Source organism: Cephus cinctus, unplaced genomic scaffold (assembly GCF_000341935.2).
Source record: "Cephus cinctus unplaced genomic scaffold, Ccin1 Ccin1_scaffold0631, whole genome shotgun sequence".
Lineage (NCBI taxonomy): Eukaryota > Metazoa > Arthropoda > Insecta > Hymenoptera > Cephidae > Cephus > Cephus cinctus.
Genome location: NW_014333271.1, coordinates 12,231 through 33,296, shown reverse-complemented (window position 1 = coordinate 33,296; position 21,066 = coordinate 12,231). Strand labels below are relative to the sequence as shown.

The following is a 21,066-nucleotide window of genomic DNA, read 5'->3' as shown; positions in this document are numbered from 1 at the left end:
TTCAATGGAGGATCTATCCGTATGGTAAGCTTTATATTGGAAGATACGCCGTAAGGTCTCTCGTCCGACTATAGGTGTTTTCAAAATTATTGAAATTCCCGATTCCTCGGACCATTTTCTATCTACGTTATTCGTGTTTTAAATAATCATTATCAGGAATTACTCGCTATAAGAGTACGCGAGACTTTAGTATAGTTACCCATATTTGTTGGATTAATTTTTGTTTTATGTTTTTGAGCTAATTAATTAATTTTTATCTAATACACTGCAATTTATTTTTCAAATGTTGATTTATTCGGGAAAATTTGTTTTTTTGAAAAGTTTTTTTTTATACTAATTTAATTTTACGAATGTGGTTTAATTGATGCTCGGTTTGTATTGTCATGGTGTATTTATTTATAGAATTTCCATTTTATTTGATTTTTCGTCATAAGGATTAATCCTTATGACATAATTCTGCACGTAAAAAAAAAAGGACGAAGCACTTTGTGTCCCGTGTACGTTGTGTATTAACTCGTCATATTTACTGTATGGAAATTATGTGTGTGTTAAACATTTTCTATTTTTCTGTGTTATTCGCTCGACTTCATATACTTTCTATTCTTGTCCTGATATTACGATACACGGCATATACATATATATATATTGGTACGCAACAAGCAACAGCAAGCACCACAAATTTGGGACCTGAAACGTACGTTATACGTATTATAAAATTGCTCGTAGATTTATCCTGAACGTTTCTATTAATATTTTTCACGAATTCACTCACAGCAAATATACATGGTTATTCGTGCAAAACCTTTAGACTGTCATTGTTATAAACTCATACGGTGACGTTAGTTTGTTTGGAAAATTTTGACAAATAATATTTTTGTAAAACAAAACAACTCGGCATGAACAAGTTAAAAAAAATTTTATCTGACCGTTAATAAATATTATCAATCTTTCACGCTCGTAAATTTAATTTTGATAATGATGACAAGGTAATTTCCAGTACGCATGCTTTATTTTAGCACCGGATGTGCAAAATGCTTTTCAATACATTAAAGTAGTTTTTCTCAAGTTATAAGAGGGTTATCGCGAAGTTCGCGTTATCGTACAAGTTTTCGCAATATATTGAGGGAAACGAAGGAATCCGTGTTGAAGTAACTGTCAGTAGCGATGCAATGCGCGAGAGGCTTCTTTAGAGCTTTGGGGTTTACGAAAAACATATTCACTAACTCGACAATCAGGTCAGCATAGAAGTTTACTTTTAATCTATTCCTTTACTGTCGACCAGTAGTGTTTCTAGGTACTTGCCAAATTTACGTGTTTTTATTATTTTATTAATTTTCATTGTGGTACGAAATTTGTGCTGTTGGTCTGTGTTGCTAGTGATGTGCATTGGTCGCATTCTTGGTGGATGCGTGGATAATATTTTCTGTAGTTTGCAAAGGTACATTTTGAGAATAATATATATAGCAGGTAATTCAGTTAAGATGGATATGATTATGATTTTCCGAATCGGTTTGATTTGTGTGGAAAACAAAATTTTCAAGGACAATCCCCTGGTAGAAATTTTTATTTGAAAATGTCTTTTTCAGGGAAATTTCTACCAAGTATTTTATAATTCTTATTTTAGCTGATGTTTATAGTGGTTGTACATAACGTCTGAAGTAACTGGAACTTATCCGTACGAAAAAGTTATACTGATGTTACAATTATTATTTTGAATTTACTTAAAAATTATTTTGCTTTTTTCGTTAATCACACTAGGGGCGAATTTTTTTAATTGAGAAAAAATTATGTAATTTTTTTTATTTTAACTTTTTTCAATGAGAATATGTTGAATTTACAAAAAAAAGAAACTAAACTTATACATTCATGACGGCTTCCTTTTTAAGCAAGTACTACGGGCTAGATAATATCGCGTGATTAAAAGGATATATTTATATCAGACTTTCAGCAAGTATACGCTCTTTTGCTTTTAGCCACGCGATATGTCGATGATCTTGTGAAAATAAAGGAGAGGGATAATGATAAAATGTTCCCTACTTTTGACAACATTACTGAGATTTAATTACCGCACATCTTAGTAACGTAATATCTATGTTAATATGCTTTATCTTTCTTTTTTAATGTAATTAATTAATTTTGTTGTTTTCTTAAACGCCACGCAATAAAGTTCATTATTGAATTACAACACGTTGCAGTTTATCAAGTCTAACAATTTATTTTATACTTGTTCATCGTATGCCGATGTCAATGACAGTTTGATTTATTGATACAATTGTATTACTTCGATGTACATACATTCCCGTCAAGCTTATAAACTTGTAGGAATATTCTTTTAACGCAGCATAAAAATGTCGATTGCCAATAGCGACTTAACTGAATTATGAAAATATTTACGTGACATTTGTGATTATAGTATACGCATTTACACTGAACAATATGTGCAATCAGCATGCAAATGCGCTTTTATTCTTTTTTTTTTTACAAGTGGATATAAAAACGTCTTTTATGCAATATTCGCTGTTAATATTCTTTACTGATAAAGTAGGAGCATCTCACTAGTTATTATGTGATCGCACGAATTTTTTCATATTTATGTGACCGTCTGCTTAGTTATATAGTTGCTTATCTTTAATGTCATTAGAACGTTTGACAATGCTTGTAAGTCGATAAGATACAACGTGTCCATTGACCTATAACCTGTAACCTTGAGAGCTTATAGAATGTTTAAGCATAATTTAGCTTAGGTATTTTTGGGAAAAACGTACAATATGTTTCTTTAAATTATTTGCGCAAGACACAAGTACGAATGGTTATATGGGGTTAACTGTAGAATAATGTAGGAAGTGAGAAATATGTGAATTGCATCAGAAATCATATTTTTTTTGCACATTAATAGTCAGCTCTGTGTCAACGATCAATAGAATTTGAGATTAGGATGAAAAATATTAATGTACTTAAAGATTTAACTATACAAATTTTAACCTTCTCTCAATTTAATCGTCTCCAAATCTTTTGTTATCTTGAGAATAAATCAATAGAACAACTTGTACGATGTTATCATACTGTAGTCTTGAAACAGATTATAGGTCTGGTCATACAATTCACAATACTATGACAGACATAAGAATCATTTACTGTTTCGTTTCAAATGGAATTACAATTAAAAAAAAAAATTGCACTGCCCGGGAATCGAACCCGGGTCGCAAGAATGGGAATCTTGCATGATACCACTACACCAGCAGTGCTTTGAGTCTTTATATTTTAATTTCCTTACATTACGGAGAATAACACTTTAATAAATAACAGTGTTTTACAAGTAACGCTAAAACATTCAAACATCTAATAAAGATTATATTATCTCAGTTGTATTGTAATATTAATATTTGGGCTAAAAAAAATAAATTGATTCTAACGTGACGTAATAACGTGACGTAATAAAAATGTTTTGCTGGGATTACCATCACGATGGTTAACATAGAGACAGCAACAAATTTTAGAAGTTATGACACTAATTTTAATAACATTTGCAAATAAATAGTTAAAGACTTACGATAACCGTAGTAGAAGTTACTACAATAATTATTGTCATGGCTTCTAAAATTTGTTGCTGACTCTATATTAACCATCGTGCTGGTAATTACAAAAAAGTATGTATAATTAAATAATCACAATCAGAAGGGGGCTTAGCGTATTCTATTTTCCTTCGACGAAATTCGTCATTAAAGATAATGAAACATAAGAAAAAAATGTTAAATCGGCAAATTTAGTACAAGATTACTTAAGATATAAATAATATAATCATTGATAGTGTAAGTCATGTGTATATGATGCTATATTGATAAATTTCACAATCTAATTATAAATCCGCTAGATAATATTTTTTTAACCGTACCTTTTTCTGAAATTTCACTTAAAGCCTTAAACACTTGACAACGCTCTGTTCAATGAATGCGAACATAGAATATAGTATCTGTTTGATAGATCAAATAAGTCATTCATAATTTTTAAAATGATTTAATACTTAATCATTTTAACAATTGAATTATTATAATGTATAACAATTTTTTTTTTATTGAAACAGATAAAATTTACAATATGTGAGTATATTCAATTGATAAAACTTGTAGGATAAAAATGTAAAAAAAATAGTGTGCGATGGCCGGGAATCGAACCCGGATCAACTGCTTGGAAGGCAACTATGCTGACCATTACACCACCATCGCACGTGCTTTCTATAGCGATTAGAAAAGTTGCCGTGATTCATTGTTGTGCTATTTCCAAATACGAACAAGATACATTCTCATTGGAAGAGTATGTACATTAATCACAATCTATTGAAGCAATCAAATATACTTGTGTATTAATAAATTTGAAAACAATTTAATTCGATTTGACTGGACGAAATCCGGCGTCGTGAAGTTTCCTTGGTGCGAAACGGAACAATCTATTTAAATCTTAATCCGTCTTATACCAATAAGCGTCCTTAACTAAATAACGAACCTTGCGCGGCGCATTAAGCAAGTATTGAAAATCTCGTTGACGTACATGGCGTCCCTGAAGTACCGATTCGCATCCGGGAACGTCTTGCATCGTATTATTAACTTCGTGAAGGGTCCTGTTTCTGTACATGGTCGCTAATTACTTCCTGAATTCTATAAATAATTTTATCTATTGCAACTCTTTCTCTATACAATACACGACTTGAAATTTACCGAAAAATATTATAGTAGATATGAAAATTATATTTATTTATTATACGTACATTTACAATATTCTTTGTCTTTTATGCAAAGCTGTATACATACATGGAAATAAGGTATTTAAAGAGAAATTATACTCTGCGAAACGCAAGCTTTCTTGATTTTCAATCATGTGTTCATGGTTAATTGAAGAATAAAGTTTCAAATGCAGAATTGGATCGTGGAAACTTTTACGTACGTTTTACGTTTACACAAGTAGTATGCTCCAATTCAACGGGTTTTCTCTATCTTATTCGCTAACTTCACGATTAGGTCGAAGGACAAGACGAAGAAATAGTTTCTGTTGCCTTTAAAAGTCAAAGTACTTTTTATCAGCGCTACGTCATCTTTACCAACTGTAGTCATTTCACAAGTAAAATATCTTGTCTTGCAAGTCAATTTAATAGCGTGGATTGATTAATATCTGTCAATTATTTAATGGCATCTTATCACCGCGTGAAAGCATCTCGTTTAGAAGAATAGAACTTTCCCGTCACGTAGAAAGTTCTTTTCTCCTTGATTGGCATTTTTGATCCTCGTTACATTAATAACGTTTTACAAATAAGGCATTTTTTTATAATTACAGAGCTCTGGGCGATGTTTAATATTTTAATGTTTTTATTATTATTCAAAGCTGTAAAAAACATTTTGGCACGTTACACGTGCAATTCGTTAATTTAATCGTAATGAGAAAGACAATTACCCGTTTTATCAGATATTTTCGGGAATCGTATGTCCGATTGTGTTTTGTAACGTCTCTGGTGGCTGTGATAAATTTCGATCACCACTTTCATACCGTAATTACATTACGTGCAACTGGTTTACAGTTATGTATTACACCGAGTATAACGTGTCGCGGCGACGTCTTACGTAAACGAGAGTCGAGGTGTGCTTATTTTTTGACCTAAAAATAGGTCGCTAGGTCTTTCCCGGTAGGGACCAGGTCGGGATTTGTGGTAGGTTGAAAGGTTAAAGAGTCCTTATCGCTGCTTTCATCAGTCGGAAGTTTTTGAATTTCGATTATATATTTTTGTATTAAAAATTTACAAAAAACAAGAACAGAAACCATAAAGAACCGAGCATACGACCAAGATTCATATAAAGAACACTTTTTCACGTAAATTTCAATCTGAATGCACAAGGATACTATTTTTAAAATTTAATTCAGAAATAGACTTTTTATTGGTGTCGATGAAATAATCGTCTTGGAATGCTTAAGAATTTGTATATCAGTAAGTTTTTAATGTTAAAAAATTATTGGTGTCGCTATTAAATATTATTGAAATAGTATAGATGACTCATGTAGGGATTTTGCTTTTTTTGCATTCTCTTTGGCAGTTAAGCAAAATATATTTTGCCAAATTTTTAAAATTTTTAATTGATGCGCTAATCATTATAACTGACCACAGACTTGAATCCATCTGTATTTGAAATCGGGGATTTTATTTTTACAGGCAACCTTTGATTATTAATAATTTAAAAAATATATAAACGTCAGTGCTTTATAATTAATACCACCATTTGAAGTACTTGTATCTTTCATTTGTATAAAATTAATTATTGACTATTTTGTTCTTTATTGACTATCGTATCAAGTTTATTGTTTCATGTCGTATATTAATTATAATACGATGGTAAAATGCCTATTAAAAAATTGCGTAACAACATGTACACTATCAATACAATACGCATGTTACCCATAGCGTGAATCGTAAAAATGAATTACGCGCACTGTAAATTGACTCCCGTCACAGCAACACATTCGCGAGTCGTTCGATTGTAATGACGATTAATAAGTGTTAATTAAAACTATAAGTCAATCATGATTTAAGTATTATACAAACCTGGCACACAGTTCTCAGCTTCTCAATGATAAATTCCCACAGAGTTCGCGTGCATTTCTTGATGCGTTTCGCAATTGTTGAATTCTGCACGGGAGATAGCATCGCCGCTGTAAAGTGGGCTTTCGAATTTTAGAAAACGTTCGTTTCGTCACCCAACATTACGATAACAGGGCCCCACCTCATAAATATGCTATATTATAAAATCGGGGCAATAAAATAAAAAAACAACATTTCGAAGTTAACCACGAATAAAAATAAAATTCGCATACATTCGACTCAATGATCAATCCGTTCTATAAATAAATACGTGAGATTCGTTATTACCGATTTAAAAATAATTAATCTCATTATACAAAATTTTTATTAACATCTCAAATTTTTATTAATATCTCGTCCGTTCCCCAACCTCTGGACCGTTGCACTTTTTTTTTTCAAGTCTTCCAATTTTCGATATACATATTTAACAGACATTATTGTTCATTCGAATAGGTAACCAAAGCAACCCATTCGGCGCCTATATAAAGTCCGGCAGTCTAAAAGTTAATTTAATGTAACATAACCTTCTTCTAATTGCATCGTAAAAAGTATATACTATGCCAGTTCCCACTTCCATCTTCATCTCTCGTTACTCTTTGTTGCACTAACAAACGGTTATTTTTTTCCCGTTAGACAATTCGTCACAGATCCGCGCTTACTAATAACGAAGAAGACGCGCAAGGACCGTTATAGATTCGTAGTCCTTTTTGTTCTTTATCAGAGAACGTTACGATAATACATACGTTTCGGAGTGGGGAATCAGCACTGAGAGAATATTGTGGCCAGTCAGTGGCAGTCGACAGTTAACCCGTCAGCAGGCACGTCACTTTCAACGTCTCACTCGCACTGCTGCTCCATTCTATAGGTCGAGTCGTGTCACGTGAGAGAAATGCTCATAGCGCGCCTTCTCGCGGGTTAAGGCCTCATTCTCGGTGAAGTCGTAGCCGTAGTTTGCGGTTGTCGCCGCCACCGACGCGTCGATGTCGCGTGTAGAGAAGAGACGAGTGGAGAAAAGTCTTTGCTTCTTATTCGCTACTTAAATTTCACGTGCTTGACAGTGTTCGAAGTGAAAATAAGGTACGCGTTTGTCTGTAGTGCTTTATACGGGTTAATTTATTTTGAGATAAGAACATTATTCTAATGTATTTAAAAGTATTGGAATAGATACCGTGACACCCTTTTCTACAGTAATGAACGCGGTTTAATCTACGCTGAGCAAAATAATCAATAGCGGTTAACATGCTTGCGTCAATATTGCTTTAATGTATAATTTATCTATCACATCGATCCAATGGCAATTTACGTATAATTTATTCCCTGCTTATAATCAGCACTTGGCAAGACTGTTATATCTTGTAGCAAATTGATCCTGAGCGATGGATTGGATATCAATTTTTTCAAAATTTTTTTTTAACTTATCTAAGGAGTATGCAAATTAAGATGTTGGCCTATCATGCTAATTTTCCGTCTGTAGGTCAAGCTGAATTATCACGCTTATAGCGTGTGTTGAACGGTTTTTCTTTTACGATGAACTGCCAGCGAGCATGTGTATACATAGAGTCGATAAGATAAGAAAGTAAAAGCATGAGAGTATAATCCTAAATTGTAAAGTCTCTTTCGTTGTCCACGCGTACCTACAAATCGTATCTATTATGGAAAGAGGTTTCTAGTCGCAAATGGCAGCCGCGAGTACGTGCGCGCATGAAATTAATGCTTTCTTGCGAAAGAAGAAAGCGTCGTTAGACCAACCGTAAATCCGGAAGTGAACAACGGTAGTCGCGATATTGAGCAGCTGATTCAATTGACAAGCAAACGACGCTTCGATTGGAGCAGTGTAGCCAGTAATTTTAAAACGATGCTCACCAAGTATTAACGCTTGACTCTAAAATTATCACCCGTTACATATCAGATCCTTGCTTTATGTAATACCCAAATGAAAATTTAGATTTCCTATAAGCAGTCTGGATCCGATTGACTTTACAATCGATCAGAGTGTCAAGTGATTTTAACGAATTCAAAGTTCGAAATTTTCATTACATAAATATTATCTTTGAGCTTTAGGGAAATTTTATACAATTAAATGCCATAATCGTAATATAGACTTTCACTTGAAGTCCGTGCGTTCGATTTGTCACTAGCTTCGGCGAAAGGCCCACGTTTCTCCCGGGGGCACTTAAGCCGGAAACGGAAAATACACGTAGCTCGCGTATATCTCGGATTTTACCCGGGGTACGATTGTTATATGGCTCTCTCGTGCTTCTTGTCTCCCGCGTGCACGAAACACATAATTGCTCCTGGGACGAGTCGCGGTATAAGTGTATAGGGATAAATGGAGTTAGGCGAGTTCGACTTTAGGGAGTTACGGTCGATCCGCGAGTTCAAGGTTTTTTTTTTTTTTTTTTTTTTTTTTTTTTGACGGATAGTCCATTTTATAGAGGGCATCACGGTATTGTGTATTCGAACTGAAAAAATTGATCTATCACGAAATTAAATGATCTCAGGTGAGTCAACCTTCGTTCCAGTTCGTGAACGCGCGACGGAGATCAAATAGGAGAAGCGGCGAATCGGTCTTTCGAATAGTGAGTCGCAAGAAGTGGATTATGTCATGGTGCGCGACTGGCCCTCTGCTCGTGGGGTTTTTGTCGGCGACGAGGTAGAAGGACGGATAATGGAAATGATGAAGGAAAAGCCACGAAGGCGTAGCGTAAGCGAGCTGCTTGACTGGAGGGGCATTCCCGATCCGGAGGATGTCGATAACGTCTCCGAAGCTCGGAGGCGGAAACGCTCCGGTACTTGGCCGTGAGTCCCACGTATCTCTTTTATCTCATTATTTGTATTCGTACATTTATTTACATGTCAAACCGTCCTACGAATATTACATCGTTCAATAATTCCTCAATATTCCTAAACCCTGTATCTGTTTTTTTTTTCCTTCTATGTATTCTATTCATTATTTGCATTGACGTGACATTTTTTTTGTCTTTATTTCAATCAATGGATACACGTGTCAGGTTATAGCAGAAGAATTTACTTGCTGTGTCTCGTCCTGTTGTTTTACTTGTCCCTCTGGCAGTGTCTGCTGAACCATTTGTGGCGGTAGTGGTACTCAAAAATAATTCTGCTCAAGAACGTATGTTTTTTTATAAATTTTTTTTATTTTCGATGAACCATGCAATTGGTCGAATCTAATTTTATATCCGGCATTACTTACTGTTTAGACATTTGGTGAATCGTAAACTAATGCGAATTATAAGTCGACGAGTTGAACGTGCTTTTTTTTTTGACAGATCGAAAACAACAAAGTCTAGCAAAGCACACGTGGCTCTGTATTAGAATTTTTGCTACCAAGTATGCACGTGCAGGGTTTTGCACTGAAGTATATTTAATTTTTTTTCTCTTGCTATATATTTTCCAGATTTTACAGAAAGCCACGTGTCGTTTCCTTAGGATTTCATTGTTTACGAACTGTCAGAGAGAAACACATTGAAATCATAAACCGACTCCGCTCTGTGCCGACCAAACAGTCAAATGATAGCGAGCACGTGCAGATGTGTACATATAGAACAAATGTACAACGAGAACTTACAGCATGCAATGCAGATGGCGCAGATAGCATACACGTTATTTTCCACGCGTGTTCATTAAGGTACAGCTGGATTGGTACGCATAGAGCGAATAGTGCGTTCATGAAGTCAGGATATCACCTTGAACTCGACAAAAAAAAACAATCAAGCTGCACTCTGTAACTCTTATATTTTTTGTACATACTGCTATAAGTGTTTCATAAGTACAAGTGGCTGGGATACCGGATTTCTATTCATAAAGATAATGTTGTGTTTATTGTTTACGCTGTACTTGCAGTTAAAATATTATATCTTGCATCCACGTTAACTTTGTATGCTCTTATATTATTTTCGCACAGCACTACCAAGATCATTTGAAATTCCACTATTAATTTCTATCACGGAACTCTGCATACGTGCTTATTACCTCTGTCTGACTTTCCGCATTGCCGTCTAATTGGGCTCTAGCGATGCCTGCGTAAGACTGAACACTAATAGGTGCATTTCTTATGCGCATGCGCACTGCGCAATACACATATATTTTATCTAGGCAGAAGGGTGACACTCGAAACTCGTAAACTGGCACTGGTAGTGGCTAGAAGTAATAGGTAATCCATAAATCTAATCTTGACGTAATCCGCGAGTATATTCACGTTATCTTAAAATAAACGACTTCGCACCTTTTCAATCTTACGACGTTATTCTGATAATGCAATTTATAGGTTGCACGCTGTATTGTCATTTGCACGTTAATTCGTTAATCGAAAATTAATATTTCTTTGCTCTTGATGAATTTTTTATACAAGATCGAAAATTTTTTTTGAGATAATAAATTAATGTTTCACTAACTTATTAGCTGCACGAAGAGAGAAAATTGAGCTTTAAAAACACCAGACGCGTTTCCAGGCTAGTAGTTCAATTGATTATTATCGGAGCGCATGCGTCCCTGAATAACCGCACCCGATGCCGACGCGTCTCCACGCCAAAACATGGCGTGTTTTCAGTTGCTCCGCGCGCATTAATCGTCCTTGTTCCGTGTCTCTTCGCTGGGATGGAGAATTCTGTTCGGTGCACGAGTGTCATGGATGATTCGGAGACTGAATTAAGGTAGAGGACTTTTAATTTCTTGACAGGAAGTTTCAGGTTGACGTGAACAAAGAAATTACTGCGCACTCTCCTACACGTGTAGAATCTATTTTTGGCGTGCTTTATTTAGAGGTGTCTGCTTCGGCCAGCTAGCACCGCGTTACTGCTACACTCATGCTTTATAGCGACTGTACAACATTTCTGTTCCTTTTTGTTTATTTTCTTTTGTTTTTAAAACAACTTCGCGGTATATTAATTTATTCATCAATCGATAGTTCCAGCTCACAATCGAGATTTATCGTTAAAACGACTGCCCTATTCGCGAACAACTTTTCGTCTGCTTCGAGAAGACATCTGGCCGTACTAACTCACACGACTCACGTGACATCGATACGCGGCAAATTATTCACTTCTGAGTAATGTTATCAGTTATCAGTAATGTAATAACTGACTGTGCAACAGGCACGATTTTTTCACCTATTTACCATATCCTTAATTACTCACGCTGACAATTCACTGACGGCTACGCGAAACTAACTCGTCCATACGAATTTCCCAAGGACAACGGCGGTCGAAAGTAATTTGATTAAGATTTCATACAAACTGAATGCACTTGATGCATATACTCTTGTATGTAATCATTCACGCCACCACGTGGGTAGTACCATGTTCCAGGGCGAGTGGTTAATTTACATCTTTCAATTTTTATTCCTCCTTTCTAGCTCCTAAATGTCTCTCTTCGCGCAATTATCCATCATGTATTTTATTTATCGTAAGTGAATGGAAACGTATGGATTTTTTATTTATGTAGAATAGACTTAGTAAAATTTTACATATTTCATTTTCTTTTTTTAATTTCCCTTGCTCCTATACTTCGGGACAATTATACGGGGTGGGCCGTAAATTATGGTATTACCGAGAAGGTGATGATTCCTCATGGAAACGTTGTCACGCCTCACAATGCATCTGAGACATATCGATACTATCATAGTAGTATATTTGGCAACGCTGTACGGAAAGTATACAGTTTGTGCACCAAAAAACAAGCACAAAATGGTCCATTCTTGATGACTCCCGCACACTCTGAACTCATCAAGAATCGGCCATTTCGTGCTTCTTTTTGGTGCATATCCTGCGAACTTTCCGTACATTGTTGCAAAAAATAGTATATGATACGCGTGCGGGGTGTCTTGATGACTGAGACATATCGATACTATCATAGTAGTATATTTGGCAACGCTGTACGGAAAGTATACAGTTTGTGCACCAAAAAACAAGCACAAAATGGTCCATTCTTGATGACTCCCGCACACTCTGAACTCATCAAGAATCGGCCATTTCGTGCTTCTTTTTGGTGCATATCCTGCGAACTTTCCGTACATTGTTGCAAAAAATAGTATATGATACGCGTGCGGGGTGGTGATTCCTACTCGTGTGACCCTCGCTTCGCTCGGCCGGCAAACGTCTCACTCGTCAGGAATCATCAACTTTCCGCGCTTGTATCATAATGTACTATTGTCTTGCAAGTGCGGAAAGTAGGCGATATGCGACCAGTGTGAATTTGCGGCAGGAGCTGAAGACAAGTGCTGTAATCAAACGAGTCTGATATCGTCTGTCTGCATTTGCCATACACGATATTTTTTGAGGTTTCCATGAGATGGGACACATCACAGTGAGCAAAATTGAATTATTTCGGAGTGCGCGTGCGCGAATTACAGCTCTAGCGCGGAAAATAGAATATTTCAAATGTGAACATCCGCGAACTTTTTTTTCCTCTCTCTTCCGCACACTCTACGCACAGACTTCGAAAATCAAACTATCCGAGCAGGTGTTACAAAAAAGTCATTGAACTCGCATAAACGTATGAACAACTATACGATTCGCGATAATTTGTCACTAATTTTTTTTCTTCCTCTATCACATTTTTGTTTCACAAGAACGCGTTTACCTTTCGCCGTACATACCTGGTGGTTTTTTGCTACTGATTTGTGCCAGTGATTGCTGCGACAGGGGAAACGGGTGAGGGAGTCGTCTAGTTAATCTAATAGGAGGTATTTCTGGAATTTTACGACGTTAATAAAATCACACAAAAAATTAATCAGGGAAATTTCACAAAATGGCGGCTAAGCCATACAAGCGTGAATTATAGACGATCGGTTGATCTTGTAGTTCGTCGTTCGTGTGCAAGTAAACCATTTCGCTATGAGAAAACAAGCAAATAAGAGTCTAGCTACGGATCTGGCGTAGAGACAGGAATGCGAGAAAGAAATGCAAAAGAGGAAGAGAAGAACAAAATAAATGGAACTTGTGCCGTATCCAGTTCGTGCGTCATGCGGACCTTCTGATTGCAACGGCTGTTGCTGCTGCTGTGTTACATTTACTCTAAACGAAATTGTAGTTGATAAACGTTTCAGTCCAAGAGTATCATAAATAAGAGAGATAAGATACTATTCTCGCAAGAGCCGTTAGTACGTGGATGCAATTATAATATAGCATCTTTATATGCACATAAATGCATAGTGTATTATGCAAAGTGTACGATACGTGACAATATTTAGAAATACTATAGTGCTTCAGCCTGAATATGTATAGGATATGCAACTGAAGGTTTACTGTTGTAGATGAAATAGGTTAGGTTAGGTTAGGAAGTAAAATTTTGAGAAATCGTATGCTTGCCTAATTTTTCTTTGGTAGTCTGCACTTTTTTTATACTTAAAAACAGACGTCCCAGTGTGTTATAATATTTAGGTAATAAATAAAAAAGTTTGTTTTAATTCGACGCTAAATTGAAAATTCTTCGAACAAATGTTTTTTTTTTTTCTTAACAGCGACCAAGAAACATTACCTGCTAGAATTATTTATTCGTTGTTACAAGACATTGATAATGAATCTTCGTGTCAATTATCGAAATTAATTGTATGCATTTGTAACGGAGATCGCTACGCTTTGTCAGCCATGTAAAGCGCTGTAAAGCACGATTTAATCGCATATAGGTACTGCAGATATTTAGTGTAAAAGTAGTCGAAGCGTCATGAATTGTCCTTTGTGCTATGCGGGGTAGTGATTTCTCCATCAATGAGGAGAAAGTCGCGTGCCATAGAGCATAACTAAAAATGACCTCGGAAATCGACCAAGTTTTGTCCTTTGGTTAGTCATGACTTTTTTCTTAAAGAAAAATGTATACAAGTACCGTATCTATCGCGATAACCAATTATCTTAATAAAATCGTTATCAACTTATCATGGAATGCTCCACGAATTTTTCAGTTTTCATGGACGACAAATGGAGGTAGCTACCAGAACTTTCGCCTTGTAAAATAATCCGAGGCCAACGCGTAAAAATCTGTTGCAATTTTCTTCACTCGTTGGCAATGCTCTCGCGAGGCTGTTCCCAACGGCGATTTGAATTTCGCGCCAATTTTTATAAACGTCCATTCCTAACCTCTCGTGCGCCGGTATTCGAGTAACAATCTAATAAATACACATTGTAGATCCATCTCGAGATTGCACAGATTATGGTGTAACAAAGATTACACCATCTCCCCACCATCGTCAAATAAACCGAAGCTAATAGGGGCCTGAGGCCCGTTTGCCTCACCAGGAATTTGTTAATTGCCTTGAGCCGCATCGTCCGTCACTGGTTCTCTTCCACTCGACGCTGACCAATCCAGTTGGCCGTTCTTGGGCGACAGTGCGCGCGGCCTGCGAGCATCGTTCAGTCTGGCCTCTGATTTTGCATCGATGATATATCAAGCTCCATCCTGATCGCGTCGATCTCTCTTTTATCTTGTGCTTCGTTTGTTATCGTAATACGGAACGGGTCGGAGCTAGTACAACTTGTTATTCGTTGTGATTGACCACGGAGCAGCAACGAGGATTGTCAGAGTTCTATGCGGCGTGCAACAAGCTAGTACAGGTTGGAGCTCGACTGGCTCTCACTAGGGACCCTTCTATTTTGCGAGTTACCTCACTGTCTCACCGTCTCACCGTGCCTGATACTCGTGCCCTGCATTTCGGCTCTCTCGCGGCTGTGTCGTGTTGTTTAATGTTTCGTAAAACTCAGTACTGGGATTTATAAGTGCTACAACACTTGTGCTGTTTGTTTAGAAAATTTATATAAAGCATCAGTTTTTAATTGCATGCTCGATAAGGCAGGTTATGTTTCTCTTCTCCTTTTCATTTCATGATACATTTTTTTTTGGCCATTCTTTCGGCATTTTCACGGTGGAACGTAGTCTGAGAGGTTCGCTCTTTTTGTTAATTGTTTTAGTGAAACTTTTTGTGAAAAATCAAGTTCGAGTTTGTTGCTTCAAGTTGTGTGTTATTTAGGCGAAACTTTGTTTTTTGTGTCGTATCAGTGCCAAATTTTTTCTTTAAATACAGTTTTAACACCTCGTGTCGCTCAATGATTACGCTTACCTCAGACTTTGAATGGTATTCTCGATTTCGATGCTTATGCAATCAGTATTTATATCGATTAATTAATAATGCAAACTCATGATGATTCACAATAAGTGCTTTCTTACCTTAAGGTTATATTAATTTTTGGTTTTGAAGATGGGAAAAGCACTTCTAACCTCAAAATTTGCTCCTGTCGATTCTATTACTTATCACTTTCTATTATAGCTTACTCCAATATTTACATTCTTCACGCTTGCTACGTGAAGAGATATTCCCGAAGTGCTGTTTCATGATTAATACATAACTTCGAGATGGTACTTTGTTATCTCTAAATGAATTCTTCCTGTGCTTCGTGTTTGTGTAATTAGTATTACTCAACGGGAGGGCCGATTAAAAACAAAGGAAAATTAATAAGGACTAAAATAATGTTCAAAGAATCTTCGTGAACAAAATGACGTTATTGAAGAATCGTAATACCTGTTATTTCCTACTGGTGAAACTTAAAAAGTCAAAATAAAGTATAAAATATTACACACTAAAATGATGTAAGGATTATATGTGCCAAGAGGAACGCAGGTGTGCGAAATTATTCCGATACGATAATTCATCGATATCCAATCAGCAATTACACTAAAATGATGAAACCAAATCAAATCCAATACTCACGTTTATCGAATATTCAGCTATAACGAATTTTCCAATCGAGTCAGAATACAGTATCAAGAATAAAAAAGCATATATGAAAAATCTCATTCTACATATATTCTTTTCTAGTCTTACCTATAGGTATTCTCTTTTCGTCGAGTCATTCTCCAAAATTCCAACAGCTTGGCAATCGTGGTACACTCCCGATATCCAAAACACGACTGTCGTGTTCTAATTTCTCGTCGATTCCCATATTCTTGCGCAAGTCCTCGCATTCCGCATGAGACATAATCGACGTAAGTTTGGTGACTTAATGAGTTGACGAAAGTATCGACACAGCCACGCTTAGCTTCTTCGCGTTTGACGTTCTCAATTAATTATTTTTCAACGATCATCGGTGTTGTAATTGCCGCGCGAATTACGATTACAAAATCGATATTATCATTATTAAACATAACATGCTTTTCTCCGCGATGGACGAATGCGTGAAATTTTCAAAACGCGAATGCTCGCCGAGGACTAAAAAAATTCAAATCTCGTGGAAACCTGTAATTAGATCCAGGATATATTCCGTGAATAATGCCTTTTTCAGAAAGGCGCCAGAAGTCTGGTTGTAGGCTCTGAGTCTACCTTCAGGCTGTAGGCCTATTTCTCTCGTTGGACTCTTGTCGGGGCACTCTCTAGTGTAGGATGACAGATCAGGTGTCGCCATTGCGTGGAACCTCGGGCAATGGTCACATCGATACATGCTACGAGCATGATCAGCTGGAGAACGGCGTTGCCAAACTTCCGTTGGGAAACGGACCCCGAAATCGTGTACTCAGGTAGATTTAATTTGTCGCTGTCGGGCTCGATTGCTCGTTTTTTATACCCATTTACTATACTTTGGTCCTTTTACGATTTTAATCACAACCGTGTTGTTAATCCATCGAATGGAGACTTTGAAAATGGGTGATGACCTTATTTTACTAATTCATTGATGTTGGCTCACTTAATTATTGAAATAATTTTTTTTTTCACTATTTTGTCATTATTCATCAAAGGGGGTTAATGGCGTCGAGAATCTATACTGGGTCGCCAATTTGGATTTGTTCTTTGATGCTTTAAGGGTATCGAAATCTCGTCTGACTTACAGATAATAGTGTTTCCACGCATTAAGGAGCAATGACTGATGACTAAGGCAACGCATATGTTATTCAACTGACGCAAAGACCTACGTGCAACACCCGCTTATGTATTCATAAAGGCTTCCGTATACTTTGAAGTGCGGATACGGCATTATCGGTCGCCACTGCTATTTTACAATAAAATTTTCCCTATATGTATATGTCTCGGGTATGTAATTTTCGACCTGAAAAATTTATAACGTTGCTCATTCCGTTTTCTGGTAAATCATTAAAATCGTATGACGCGTGCTTCCTGCATGGATATTCGATCCACAGGCTTTTATCTTGGCGAAAGATATTACGTCGTTCGGGAAAAAAATACTGAAATCATCAATTTCGAATGATTATTCGAAGATGTTGTGTACTGATAATTAATATTTTTCTGATGCTTATCTTTTTTAGGAGAACACGAAGTCTTAATGCACCCAGTCCTATACAGCAGTTTGGGCCATGCGGACGTATTATGAAAAATTCGGCAATGGTCATGTAAGTATTGACTTGTATCTTCCCATTAAATTATATTGTATACTTTATACGTTCACTTCTGACTTGTATTAAGAATAATTGGTTTGGTCAATTGAGTCAAAATTGTTATATACCTTTGTACTTCCTTTTAAATTTTGTATTCTCGTATACGATTGGAGTTAACAAATTTGGAGCTTGGTTAGACTGAATAATGTTAAGATATTTGATTTTCGATTCGGGTTTTTTTTTTCAAACCGAGTCGCAGATGGTGATAGCACAGCTGAGGATGTACAGCGTTGCCTGGTGTTCTTGCACGGCATGTTTTTAATACAAGCTCGAAACTATTCCCATATCTTTAGATAATATTTCCTCGCGAATAACTTTGATAACTTCACTTTCTTTAAGCGCGCTATTTAATCCCTGAAATTGCTCGAGTCAATTGCATATTTAATATTGCAGATCTCAAGACGAATAACATGAGAAATCTGCAACTGAAAGGGCATGCCGGGAGCTTTTTTCTCTCCATATTTCCTAATACCTAATTTTTCAAAGTGACAATTGATCATTAAAAGCTCCAAAAACGTGCCAGAGAAATTTTAATCGCGCGATGAAATTGCATTATAGCATATCAAAGAATCATTAATACGGAATAGGCTTAAGACGTCAAAAATATTAATGCGCATTTCAAAATATCTGTATCACATTGAAATCATTAAGCTAGAATGTCATTAAGCCTCAACGAGTCAAGGTCAAAGGTCGATGCTAGTAATTTCGTCAGTGTCAGGATAGACAGTCAATGCATTGGCTGGCGCACGTGGTCTCAAACTTTCCACCAAAGCTTAGGACAAAGGGGACACCTGGTAGAAGTTGGATAATCGCTGTTTGTGATTTGCAAACAATCACAATGACTCCCTCTTAATAGTTGGGAGCACGTGGCGCTTTAACGAACGCGCGATTAAACTTCACGTGACGCGCAACACGTGGCAGTCCCGTCGACAATAATGTTTATGGGCAAAGTCAGATGCAGCGGAAGCTGCAGTGACACATGGCGAGAACGAAGTAAGAATGCGAACATTGAAATTCAATGATCGGTGTAATGGGCGCCAATGTTCATACATTATGTATATACGCATTGAAAATTCTCCGGAGGAGAAGCGGGCAGGAGTCGCTATGCTGGAAATTGAATATGCGTTAAGATAATTAGAGTGGCTCTCGATTCTACATGCGAGTGGCCTATCGGGGTGCGCATGCGCAAGTATTGTTTTATGTTAAAAAACGCGACGCGACCGATTGTTTGTCAGTTAACGGGCTACCCTCGAACCAGGTTCACGTCATGGTCGGAACTGTCAGGTGCGTTTTTCTTTCGGATCAGTTATTTCTCGAGAGAGCGAAGCTTTTGGAGAATATTTCGATTGTCAGTATCATGTCGCGTGGGCGCGTACCTTTGTATTGGGTTTACGAGACTTTATTAAAATTATCAATACAGACCTCTGACGCACTTTTACTTTGGATCATCGTTGCTGGTAATATATTCTCGAAAGGAATCAGAGAGCTCAAATTCCAAGTTTTGCATTGTAGAGTTATTATGACGTCTTTAGCTGGCATTATGACTTTTTTGGGATACATATAGTATCAGTTGCTATGTTTTAGATTGAAATGAATTTGCTGAGTGAATGAAAGTCGAAATTTTTTTTAAACATTATTTCGTCGGTCCATTTCGTAAATGGACGTTAGTCCTTGGAATTCTAAATTTATCTATTGATACTTTGATGAATATTGACCCAAATTCATCGTAAAAATTTTATTCGAAAATATCCTCTATATTTTCGTCTCATTAAGGAATAAATTGTCTGAAAAAGGGCATAGCGGATAACACGGCAAAATCTATACCGTCTGAGAAACTCTCTCTTTCTATCTCTCTCTCTCTCTCTCTGTCTCTCTCTGTGTGTTTATTTCATTTAATCAGACAATAACGTTAACCATTATCTTCACCAGAATGCGGAAGCAACGAATAATTAGCTGATACCAGAAGAATATTTATTCAGAACATTTGTATTTGCACGAGAAGCACATTTTTCATAAGTTACCACTTAGCAGTAGCAGTAAATTATAATAAAGGGAATTTGACCGCGTTATCGATTCGTTGTGACTGATGGTGAGTTTAATAATTGACCGTTGACGAGGATCTCGTAATACCTATTAAGTAATCAATGTCGCGAATGCACTTATCGGAATGCAAGGTCGATGCACTTAGCGAAAGACCTTGGACGATGCACGCAGACGTCTAGAATCTAATGAATAATTAGACGAATCCAACCAATCAATACAGCTACTTGCCTAGTCGTTCCGGACGTGATGACTGCGCCTGCTTTGGCACCATCGCGTAAGAAAAACGTGAATGACGATCGACCGATATTAATAAATAATAATAATATTAACATCAGCCAAATTCAAAATGAGTATTGATAAAGCATAGTCATCAATTGTGATCAGTTAAAAGTTTTAGGGGACTCTGTTGCATTGAAAGCCACAGTAAAGTTGGCCCTTTAGAACGGCACAGTTGTCAAATGGCTTATGAACGTCCTTATCAATTTTAAATATATCAAGTAGTTTCCACGTGACAAGTGCCTGTGACGATGCGCGTGTAACTGTATTAGAATAGGCTCGAAAGAAATTACATCAAACTTAATTCACAGAGGAAACGTTGTTCATTGACCGAGTCAAATAAATGCATTAAGGATCTATTCGCGCTAGACATGCAACTTCAGTTATTCCACGACCCACTTCACAATGCAATTCACTGATCCGCGGCACTTGTTCTTTGAACTCCTGAACTCCATATCTGTCAGACGATTTGCTTATCATTGGATGAGTCATTTAAAACTGTAATCGATGCACCTTTGATAGAAGGATCCAATTGCATAATGCATCTCGGTGACACTTTGCCCACATCGTCTTCCTCGAGTTGCATGACTTACCTCGTTACGATGATAATGACTTGGTGTCAGTTCACGTGACACTTTCACACTGAAGTTTCACATGTAACACCGTGACGTCACTAAAGTCAATTCGGCACTCGGTCTTCTGTCTCCTCCTCCCCCCCCCCCCCCCCCCCCCCCCCC

The 21,066-nt window shown here is 36.8% G+C and overlaps 1 protein-coding gene and 2 non-coding genes across 18 annotated transcripts in view; 1 reads left to right on the top strand and 2 right to left on the bottom strand.

Annotated features, from left to right (window-relative positions):
* Window positions 1-21,066, top strand: part of LOC107269320 (NAD kinase) — a 34,042-nt gene that overhangs the window by 5,656 nt on the left and 7,320 nt on the right. For 3 of the 16 annotated variants that reach the window (XM_025086598.1, XM_015743038.2, XM_015743039.2), the window contains one exon: window positions 17,882-17,965. In XM_025086598.1, the coding sequence (XP_024942366.1) occupies window positions 17,882-17,965 (84 nt within the window). The other 13 variants (XM_025086594.1, XM_025086593.1, XM_025086595.1 and 10 more) reach the window with 12 other exon arrangements.
* Window positions 3,175-3,245, bottom strand: Trnag-ccc. Its single transcript has one exon. It is a non-coding gene; the product is annotated as a tRNA-Gly (tRNA).
* Window positions 4,152-4,223, bottom strand: Trnag-ucc. Its single transcript has one exon. It is a non-coding gene; the product is annotated as a tRNA-Gly (tRNA).